This window comes from Atractosteus spatula, assembly GCF_055471065.1.
Source record: "Atractosteus spatula isolate fAtrSpa1 chromosome 10 unlocalized genomic scaffold, fAtrSpa1.hap1 SUPER_10_unloc_1, whole genome shotgun sequence".
NCBI classification, from domain to species: Eukaryota; Metazoa; Chordata; class Actinopteri; order Semionotiformes; family Lepisosteidae; genus Atractosteus; species Atractosteus spatula.
In genome coordinates, this window is record NW_028296612.1 from 3,816,071 (window position 1) to 3,826,554 (window position 10,484).

A 10,484-nucleotide genomic window follows, 5' to 3' on the forward strand; every position below is an offset into this window, starting at 1 on the left:
GGGCTCATGTGGTCGTGTCTGTGGACGGGTGTCTCAGAGGGGCCTTCCAGCAGGTTCTCAGGAAGCTCTTCCGGAAGAGAGCCGGCAGAGGTCTGAAGTGGATCTCCTGGACTCGCCCCTGACCGGTCTGCTCCCAGTCCTGGCCTGGACTCTGGGATTCGCTGTGGGAGGTGAGTCTTGGGTCAGGAGTCGAACCCTGGGCCCCGTTGTTGGTGATGGGGGAGTTGAGCCAGAGCCTCCATTGAGAACCTCAGGGCCACCGTCCTCACAGCAGGAGGAAGAGCCGGGTTCGAGGAGCTGGCCTGTACCGGATCCTGCACTCTGGGGCTGCAGGGAGCTCCAGCACCTGTACGAGGCCCGTGAGCAGGACCCCAGAGAGGACAGGGCGAGACCACCGGTGACTCTGACCTCAGGACAGGTCTTCTGCAGGGGACAGCACAGCTCCGACTGGCCCAGTGTTCCCTGTAATAGAAGATCACTGGCTGTTCACTGGGCTGCTTATTCTCTGTGATGGACAGACACTGGACTGGGTATTCAGTATAATCATCACTGTACTGGGTATTTAATAATCACTGAACTGTTGTCATTGAGGGATGATCACTGTACTGGGTTTTCAGCATAGTCAATTTACTGGGTATTCACTGTAATAATTGCTGCACTGAGTATTATTAATCACTGTACTGGGTGTTCACTGTAATCATCACTGCACTGAGTATTAATAATCACTGTAGTCATCACTACATGGTGTATTCAGAGTGCTGTCTGTTACTCACTGTACAGATAAATCCTGTTTTTCAGTTGTAGGTGGGCTCCTGAAAAGACTGCTGAGCCCAGAAGCAGGAGTGTGATTGGAGAGGAGGGACAGGTGAGGTGACCTGTTTAAACCTGGGGACACTGGGAGACACTGGGGGGCTGTGGGGCGGGGAGACACTGGGAGGAAGAGCTCAGTGTTGTCCCCATGCAGGTACCTCTCACTCATCCCTGCCGCAGCTCTGTGTGATTCACAGGACAGAAGTGTGGAGCTCACAGAGCAGAGGAAGTCAGAAACTCCTGCTGGAGCACCTGACTCAATATTCTGTACAAACCAGGCAGAGAAACAACACGGAGCCCTTTTCTTGGATAGGAACTGTACTGTTTAGTTGGTGAACTGTTTTTTCCTTGATTAGTTATTTTGTGATGTTTGCTGTTTCTTCAGTGGAACTGTAGTCCCTTACAGTTTACTGAAGTGCTTTACTACATATTCACTGTGCTGGTCTGTCACGTACACATACTCTCTCCTGAATATTTACTGGAAATTCACTGTACTGGTTAGTCACTTTGACAGATATTCACTGGCATGTTCATCACTCTGCTAGTCAGTTTCTTTCCTGAGTGATCACTGACTTGACTCTACTGGGTCTTCACCTTAACTGTTCAACACTAAGCCAGTGTTTGTCTTCAATGGTTACTGTACAAGTTCCCTGTAATTACTAGTCAATCTCTGTCCTGGATATTCAATGTACTAGATGTTTATTGTAATTGTTAATTATTAAGCTAATGATAGTCTTGATGAGAGCAGGGGGTGTTGGGGTACCAGCTGGCTGAGAGCAAGAGTTGGGGTATCAGGCTACCGAATTATTTGTGGGAAATTTCAGGTCAAGAGGAAGGACAGACGCCCCAACATCGGAGCTCTCTCCCAGTCGGACACCAGGAGCCCCGACGCCCTCATCCTCCCCCATCGGCTCCATCTCTCCGGTCGTCTCGTCTGGACGTCGGGCTCCAGGATCTCGGGGAAGGTTCCCTCCTCCCAGCCCGGCTCAGGCCTGAGGAGTCTGGAAGATCTGGGAGAAGCCAACAGGAAGAAACTCCTCCTGGACCTCGACTCTGGGAGGTGCCCAGCACCTGGACCCCCCCCGAAGGCTCGGGCTGACCAGGAGGAGGAGGAGGAGCCCAGTTGTGCCACAATGAAGAGGAGCCCAGGGGTGTCAGAACCTCCGAAGGGGGAGAGAGAGCCTGTGGACAACACGCCTGTGTTTCTCCAGGACGGGTCACCAGAACAGCAGCTCTGGACCGGAGCAGTCGGGACTCGGTGGAGCACAGGCTGCCTTCAGGCATGTTTATTCCCACCAGACACAGCTCCTGCAGGAGGAACCTGACCCTGCAGGGAGGCTGTGGGACAGGTGGGGGGGACTGGGAATGTGGGAGCTGCCCCCCGTGTTGGGAAACAGGATCAGGCAACCAGGGGTGAAGTGGGGCAACACTGTACCAGGCTGGAGAGGGCACCCCCAGACCTGCAGTTAGAGGACAGGGGAACAGGGGACCCCCCATCAGCCAGGCAGGTGAGTGCAGAGCAGGTGAGTCTCTCCTTCGCTGGATTTCCCTCACAAGTGACGCTGGTCTTCATCGATCCTGCAGGGATCATCGGACCAGTCTGGGATCGACACACTCCCAGGGGGCAGAGCAGGAGTTGTCTTGGGAAGACAGGATGTCCCGACTGCCTTCCTCCTCCTCCCTGCCTGCTGGAGCCTGTGAGGATGAGGATGATCTTGATAAAGAGCTGCTGATGCCCCTGGTCCAGGTGGAGATCTGGAGCCCCAAGAGAACTCATCCTGTCGGGGTGTCAGGGGGTGACCCTCTTGGCTGTGTCCTGACCTCCTGCTGTCTCTCATCCACAAGATCAAGGTCAGTGTGCTGTTGACACTACAGTCTCGAACCCGAGTCCAACACCACCCTCCAGCACGAGCACAATGTCAGGTTAGTCCTGTCACTCCTGTGTCACACTCAGGGCATGAACACACAACCCTACTAGTGAGAGAGGAGAACCGTTAATATTCTACCAGTATTGATATTTGTACTTGAGGAAATATTGTTAGTTTTATTAACGGTATTAATATTAGTTGGATGTTTTTATTAGCCCCACTTGCACTAGAAGTATTGTTTTTAGCTGGAGTAAGACCAACAGAAGCAGTATTGCTGTTATTTTCTGCAGGAGCACAACTGATTGAGCCAGTCTTGTGAAATACACCTCTTGTGTGTCTCCTGTGTTCTCTGCCATTGTCGTTCCAGTCGACCTCATCTCGAACCCTCACGGGACTGTGCTGGGACTCCTCTCATCCCGACTCCTGGGAGCTCGTATCGGGATCTTGTGAGGAGTCCACCAGGATGGGTTCAGTGACTCCTCAGCACTACCCACGGCGAGCCTCGAGCTGTGTCCCTCGGTTCTGACGGTCCTGTCTGCTTCAGGCTCTTCCTCCTGATCTCCATGACCGCAGCGCAGGTCTTCCCAGCGGCTGTGTGCTGTTGGATCTTCCCACAGTCGTCACTGGGAGGAGACCCTCCCTGGAGTTAGAGGATCGCTGGTGTCACCTGGGTGAGTCAGGTGTGGGACGTACAGTATCGGAGTACCTTTCACTGGGGGGACGGGACACAAACTGGGCGACTTTCAGTGTCCCTTCTGTCCCCATCCAGAGCACACAGGCGCTGTTTCCTTGCTTTCAGGGCCACTGTGGTCTGCAGAGAGCTGCCCTTCTCCTCTACACTCTACAGAGCGGGTTACCGAGCCCGGGAGCTGTCCAGGTCTGAGGTCAGTGGGCACGTTGGTTCACAACACGTAGGGGTGGAGATCGGGTATAGGCTGGACTCTCTCTGCTGAATTCTTTTCCTTAATTCTCCAGGATGTCCAGAGACAAACACTAGGAAGACTGGGGAGTTGGAATGGAAGTGGGATACTCTCTTGTCCCATATTTTCCATGATGAGACTGACTGTAGGAAGACAGGTGTGTGTGAAAATTATACCCTCTCCTGTATTTTCCTTAATTTTCCAACATGTCCAGAGGCTGCCGGTGAAGAGCCAGATATGGATGGGAAGATAAATGGGGAGTTGGGTGCTTCCTCCTGCCTCTTTCCCTAGTTTTCCAGGATGTTGGTATTGACATTGGACTGTTATTCATTAATTTTCCAGGCTGGCCAGAGGTGGCCAGTGGGAAGTCGGGTATGGCTGGGAGTTGGGATGGAGGTGAGTCTCTCCTTCACTGGCTTTCCCTCGCAGGTGACGCTGGTCTTACATGATCTGTGCTGATCGGACCAATCTGGATCCACAGACTCCGAGGGGACAGAGTAGGAGTCGTCTCAAGGAGACATCCAGGGTGTCCCGATCTCCTGCCTGCTGGAGCCTGTGAGGATGATCATGATGACGAAGAGGTGCAGGTGACCCTGATTCAGGCTGCTCCTGGGAGACGAGCTCCAGGCGGAGAGCCAGTGGACTCCTCCTATCGGGGCTCCAGGGGGTGACCCTCAGGGCTGTATCCTGACCTCCTGCTGTCTCTCGCCCACAAGAACCTGGTCAGTGTGCTGTTGACACTACACTCTCGAACCCGAGTCCAGCATGAGCACAAGGTCAGGTTAGTCCTGTCACTCCTGTGTCGCACTCAGGGCATGAACACACAACCCTACTAGTGAGAGAGGAGAACTGTTATAAAGTTACTAGTATTGATATTAGAGCCTGGTTAAGTATTGTTATTGTTGAATTAACACAATCTTGAGTGACAGGTGAACGCTGGACTGAACACGGATGATGAGGCACAGAGAGACTGCAGAGCCAGACTGCTGCCCTCAGACACACGAACCAGCTGTCACAGCTGTGCAGCCTACAGCAGCGTGTCCTGGGATGGAGGTGGGATGCTCTCTCCTGTCTCTTTTCCATTTTCCAGTAAGTCTGCTGGCTGACACTGGGAAGACCTGTATGTATGAAGACTGAACCCTCTCCTGTTTTCTCTTCCCTCATTTTCTAGGATGTCCAAAAGAATTGACAGTGGGAAGACGGAGTGGAAGGGGAGTTGGAATGGAGGTGGGAATCTTTTTTTCAGACAGTGGGGAGACCAGTGTGGTTGAAGTGTTGGGATGGAGGTTGATGCTCTGTCTTCTCATTTCTGTAGTTTTCCAAAATGTCCAGTGGGAAGATGACGGGCTGTATGAAGATTGAACCCTCTCCTGTTTTCTCTTCCCTAATTTTCCAAGATGTCCAGGGGCAGACAGTGGAGAGACAAGTATGGCTGGGATAGAGGTTGGATGTTCTCTCCTATAATCTTTTCCCCGATTTTTCTAGGATGTCCGTAAAATTGACACTGGGAAGACGGGTATGGAGGAGGACTTGGAATTGAGGTTAACTCTCTCTCCTATCTCTTTTCCCTAATTTTCCAGGATGGCCAGAGACTGCCGGTGGGAACACCAGTGTGGATGGAGTGTTGGGATGGAGGTTGATGCTCTGTCCTGTGTTCATTTCTGTAGTTTTCCCAAAATGTCCAGTGGGAAGACGACGGGCTGTCCAGTGGCAGACAGTGGGAAGATGGGTATGGATGAGGAGTTGGAATGGAGGTTGGATGCTCACTTCTCTTTTCCCTAATTTCCCAGAGTCCAGGGACTTCCAGTGGGACGATCGATATGGATGAGTTGTTGGGATTGTCATTGGACTGTTTTCCTTAATTTTCCAGGATGTCTAGAGGCTCACACTGGGAAGACTGGTATGGATAGGAAGATAGAATGGGAATTGATGGTCTCTCCTGTCTCCAGCAGCGTCTCCTGCTCTCTGAGCTCAAACGCCAATGTCAGGGGTCAAAGGTCAAGATGGACTCCAGTGCAGGGGCAGCCAGGGGGAAGACCAGTGTGGATGAAGTGTTGGGATGGAGGTTGACGCTCTGCCCTGTGTTCATTTCTGTAGTTTTCCAGAATGTCCAGAGGCAGACAGTGAGAAGACCAGTATGGCTGGGAGTTGGGATAGAGGTTGGTTACCCTCTCCTGTAACTTTTCCCTAATTTTCTAGAGTGTCCAAAAGAATTGACAGTGGGAAGACGGATTGGAGTTTGGATGCTGTCTAGGATGTCCAGAAAACAGCCAGGGGGAAGATGGGTATGAAAGAGGTGTTGGGATTGACATTGGACTATATTTTCCTTAATTGTCCAGGCTGGCCAGAGGCTGATAGTGGGAAGATGGGTTTGTATGAAGATTGAACCCTCTCATGTGTTCTTTTTTCCCTGATCTTCCAGGATGTTCTGAGGAAGATAGTGGGAAGATTAGTGTGGATGGAGGTTGACGCTCTGTCCTGTGATCATTTCTGTAGTTTTCCAGAATGTCCAGAGGCTGCCAGTGGGAAGACTGGTATGTATGAGGAGTTGGGATAGAGGTTAGCTGCTCTATCCCTGTTTTTTTTTCCTTATTTTCCAGGAAATGTACAAACTTCATACACAATGTCGGGCTCTGCACCCTGTCCTGAGTTCTTTTCCCTAATTTTCCAGGATGTCCATAAGCAGTTAGTCGAGAGGCAGGTGTGGTGTTGGGATTGATGCTGAACTCTCTCTCCTGTATTGTTGTCCAGAGGCTGCCAGTGGGAAGACGGGTATGGCTGGTAGTTGGGATGGAGGTGAGAAGCTCTTTCCTGTCTTTCTTCCTCCTTGTGTCGGTCTCTGTGACGTCTCTCTGCTTGTCTCTTGAGCTGTGTCTTTCTCTCAGTCCAGCTGCTTGTGCTCTGTAAAACACTACACTTCTGCAGTATTAAACAGGGTTTTTTGACTGTGGGTTGCAGGTTTGATTCCAGAGGGGACACAGTCTTGAACCCCAGAGTGAGGTACGTTGCTCAGATGGACTGTTCTGATCATGGTTATTAGTGGCTGTACTGTAGGGAGTGGAGTGTTGACAATGGTGTACTCAATTCTCAAGAGTATTGTACCTTAGTACACTGATATGTCTGTGTTGAACTGTAACCTGTACTGAGCTTTGTTACTCCCTGAAATAGACCAGAGTGCTGAAGTCTTTCCTATATAATACTTGAACACCCAAACCTTTGTACTGTACTCCCATCTCCACTGAGCATTAATACTGGTAATCCTCACACTTGTATATGAAACTCTCTCCTGTCCTGAGCTTTAATACTCAATGACAGACCTGTGTGCTGAGCTATCCTGTGGACTGTGCTGTAATACTGAAACCAGGGTGCTGAACTTGTACTTAATTTAATTCTCACATTGACACATGAGTGCTGAACTCTCACCTATTACTGTGCTTTAGTACTCAAAAGTGTGTACTGACCCCTCATGTGAACTGTACTATCCTACTTAAACCAGTGTGATACACCTGTGTGCTAAACTCTCACCTTGACTGTGCTTGAATACTCAAACTCTGTGCTCAGCTCCCACCTGGACTGGACTAAAATAATTAACCCACTGTGCTGATCCCTACCTTGTAAGTGAGCTTTAATATTCTGTGACACACCCGTATGCTTAACTTGAACCTGCAGTGTTCTTTACATCTCAAATCTGTGTGCTACACTCTTACCTTGATTGAGTTTTAATACTCTGACACACCTGTGGGCTTTACTCTCATTTTAAATTTTCTCAGATCGGTGTGGTCAGTTCTGGACTAAAAGACTAAACCAGTGCTTTTTCCTGTGCTTTAATACTGATACCTGTGTGCTCATCTCTCACCTGGAGTGTACTCAACAGAACGGGTACTGTTTTTCTGTGTTTCTAACACTGAGACCTGTGTGCTGAACTCTCCTCTCCACTGAGCTGTAATGTGGGGTAATACTTTAACCTGTGAACTTAACTCTTACATTGACTGTGCTTTAATACTTCAATCTGTCATCAAGTCTCACCTGGACTGTACTGAAATACTTAAACCAGGGAGGTGAGCTTGTACTGAGCTTCAATATTTAGAGACGTGTATGCTGAGCCTTCATCTGTAGTGTACTTCAATACTCATCTGTGTGCTACACTCTTACCTCTCTGGAGTTGTATTCAATGACACACCTGTGTGCTTTACTCACGTTTGCTGTACTATAAAAGTGAAACCAGTGTGCTGATCCCTAACTTGTAAGTAAGCTTTAATCCTCAGTGACACGCATGCTAAACCTTCACAAGCAGTGTATTTTAATGCTCAAGTATGTGTGCTGGACTGTCAACTGTACTATTAGAATACTCAGCCCTGTGTGATGAACTGTGACCTGTACTGTGTTGCAATACTCAGATCTGTGAACTCGCATGTTGGACTGGTACTATTTTGCGGTGCTCAGACTTGTTCTGAACTCTCACCAGTACTGAGCTTTAATACACCAGTGTGCTGAACTCTGACTTGTACTGATCTGTAATATTGAGTGACGTGTATGCTAAACCTTCATCTATCGTGTACTTTAATACTCAAATCTGTGTGCTACACTCACCTTGACTGAGTTTTAATACTCAATGCTACACCTGTGTGCTTTACTCTCACCTTTTAAAATAAAATAATTCTCAGATCTGTGTGTTCAGCTCTCCCTTGGACTGTACTAAAATACTTAAACTAGTGGACTGATCTCTTGTTCAAACTGAACTTGTGCTACTCAGTGCTCAAACCATTTCTGAAACCTTCACTGGCAGTGTATTTTAATACTCTAATCTCTATTATAATACTCAATCCTGTGTACTGTGCTCTTATAATAGACTGGTGTACTGAAGTGTCACTTCTACACTTTTGTAACAGTAATTCTTTGAATTGTATTTCAGTGTGACACCCAGTCTTCTGCCCAAATCTTCCAGCTGTACCTGAGTGTAATACCCAGACCTGTGTACTGTAGGGTGATGTGAACTGTCACTTGTATTGTGATACCCAGCCCTCTCTCCTGTACTGTGATGTCAACTGTCCCCTGTATTGTGCTTTAATATCAATTCATGTGTATTGTATTACAGTGTAATAACACAACCAGTGTACCAACCTGTCACCTGTAATCTAGTGTGATATCCTGATTTTCTATATTGTGCTGTGTCATCCAGTCAGGTGGATTATACCACAGTGTAATAACCACTGTTCCAAACTGTCACCTGTGATCTAATGTCATACTGAACTGTCACTTGTGCTGTGTACTAACAGGTGTGAAGAAAACTCCACAGCTGAAATCTTGTTTCCTTTCTTCTCTTTTCAGCAGGGAAGAAACCTGGACTTGTTCCTGTGCTGCCTACAGCTGCTGCCATAGATCCCTACTTGAACTGTGTTGTAACACTCAGCCCTGTGTACTGTGCTGTTGTAAAACTGGTGTGTTGAACTGTCATCTGTACTGTATGTTAATACTCAGACCTCTGTAGTGTATGGTGTTGTAATAGATGGACTGGTATACTGAACTGTCACTTGTACTATAATGTAACACAAGCATTGTGGATTTATAGGAAAATGTCACCTGTACTTTATTGTAATAATCTCTTGTGTACGGTATTATATAAACCATTACCTCTGGGGGGTTGGAATACTTAAAACTGTCACCTGTGCTATTGTAATATGTGGACTAGTCTTATGCACTGTCACTTTTACACTGTTGTAATCACTCTTTACCATATTTGTGAGTAAAAGATGAATTTCGATCTGACAATGTCATCTGTACTTGATTGTAATACTCAGCCCTGTGTACTGTTGTAAAATGGACTTGTGTGTTAAATTGTCATCTGTACTGTTCTTTAATCCTCTGCCTGCTGTAGCATATGGTGTTGTAATAGATGAACGGTCACTTATCCTATAAAGTAACACTATTGTACTGTATTTGTGTTACACATACATGGTGGAGTATAGGGAAATGGCACTTGTACTTGATTGTAATACACAACCCTGTGTACTGTATTATGTGAACCATTACTGCTGTGCCGTTGTAGTACTCACTGTTGTCTAAAACTCACCTGTGCTGTTTAGTCTTACTCATGCCTGTGTACTGTAGTAGTATAATACAGGGACTAGTCTTCTACACTGTCACTTTCACACTGTTGTAATCACTTTCCTCTATTTGTGTGTAACGTGTTGTTACCTGAAATGGTCACCTATAATTAATTGATTATAAGTCTTAGCCCTGTGTACTGTACTGCTCTGTGATCTGTTACCTGTATTATGTTGTAGTACTCTGATCTGTGGTCTGTGCTTCAGTGTCATACTCACTTATGTCTAAATCTGTTACCCCCTATAGTGTTTACTGTATTACAGTGTAATATCCAGACTTGTCCCACTCTCACTTGTACTTGATTGCAATAGTCTAACATGTGTAATGTGCTGGGGTTTGCTGACGGGACTTGGAGCTGCTGTTGTAATACTCCTTGGCTCCTGTACTCAGAGCTGTTGTCAGTACTGTAACAGGCGGTGGGGGACTGCTCTAGGGTGAAGGGGTTAGATGTCTGTACTAAACTCTTACTAGTATTTTAATCTGCCGGTGTCCACTCACCCGTATGCTGCTGTCAGTGACAAACTGCCCTTTTTTTTTAAGCTTTAGCTTGTGAGATGTTGACCTTTTCCTGGGCGGAGCTGTTTCGTGTGTTTTACACCACGGTGTGGTGAGGCTTCAGCTGCAGCCTTTTTTCCCCCCACCCCTGGGTGCTGCATGTTAATAAAACCACTGTGCTGGAGGTGTTCAAACAGGAAACATGAGACCACACAGGCCCCCCTGAGAGGTGGGATGGGGGGAATGAAGTCAGGTGAGTGCTGCGTTTCAGAGAGAGGGGGGAGAT

General features: G+C 47.8%; 2 protein-coding genes across 2 annotated transcripts; both read left to right on the top strand.

Annotated features, from left to right (window-relative positions):
- Nucleotides 1-2,233: 2,233 nt before the first annotated feature.
- LOC148813487 (uncharacterized) lies at nucleotides 2,234-5,397 on the top strand. Its single transcript, XM_088908211.1, has 7 exons — nucleotides 2,234-2,318; nucleotides 2,395-2,661; nucleotides 3,046-3,562; nucleotides 3,654-3,755; nucleotides 4,028-4,651; nucleotides 4,770-4,825; nucleotides 4,914-5,397. Exons 2-3 carry the CDS (start codon nucleotides 2,465-2,467, stop codon nucleotides 3,152-3,154), a joined length of 306 nt encoding a protein of 101 aa, XP_088764337.1. The 5' UTR covers nucleotides 2,234-2,318; nucleotides 2,395-2,464; the 3' UTR covers nucleotides 3,155-3,562; nucleotides 3,654-3,755; nucleotides 4,028-4,651; nucleotides 4,770-4,825; nucleotides 4,914-5,397.
- A 78-nt stretch (nucleotides 5,398-5,475) lies between these two features.
- On the top strand, nucleotides 5,476-6,394 carry LOC148813488 (uncharacterized). The gene is made up of 3 exons (XM_088908210.1): nucleotides 5,476-5,757; nucleotides 6,021-6,132; nucleotides 6,270-6,394. Exons 1-3 carry the CDS (start codon nucleotides 5,518-5,520, stop codon nucleotides 6,278-6,280), a joined length of 363 nt encoding a protein of 120 aa, XP_088764336.1. The 5' UTR covers nucleotides 5,476-5,517; the 3' UTR covers nucleotides 6,281-6,394.
- The last annotated feature ends 4,090 nt before the right edge of the window (nucleotides 6,395-10,484 follow it).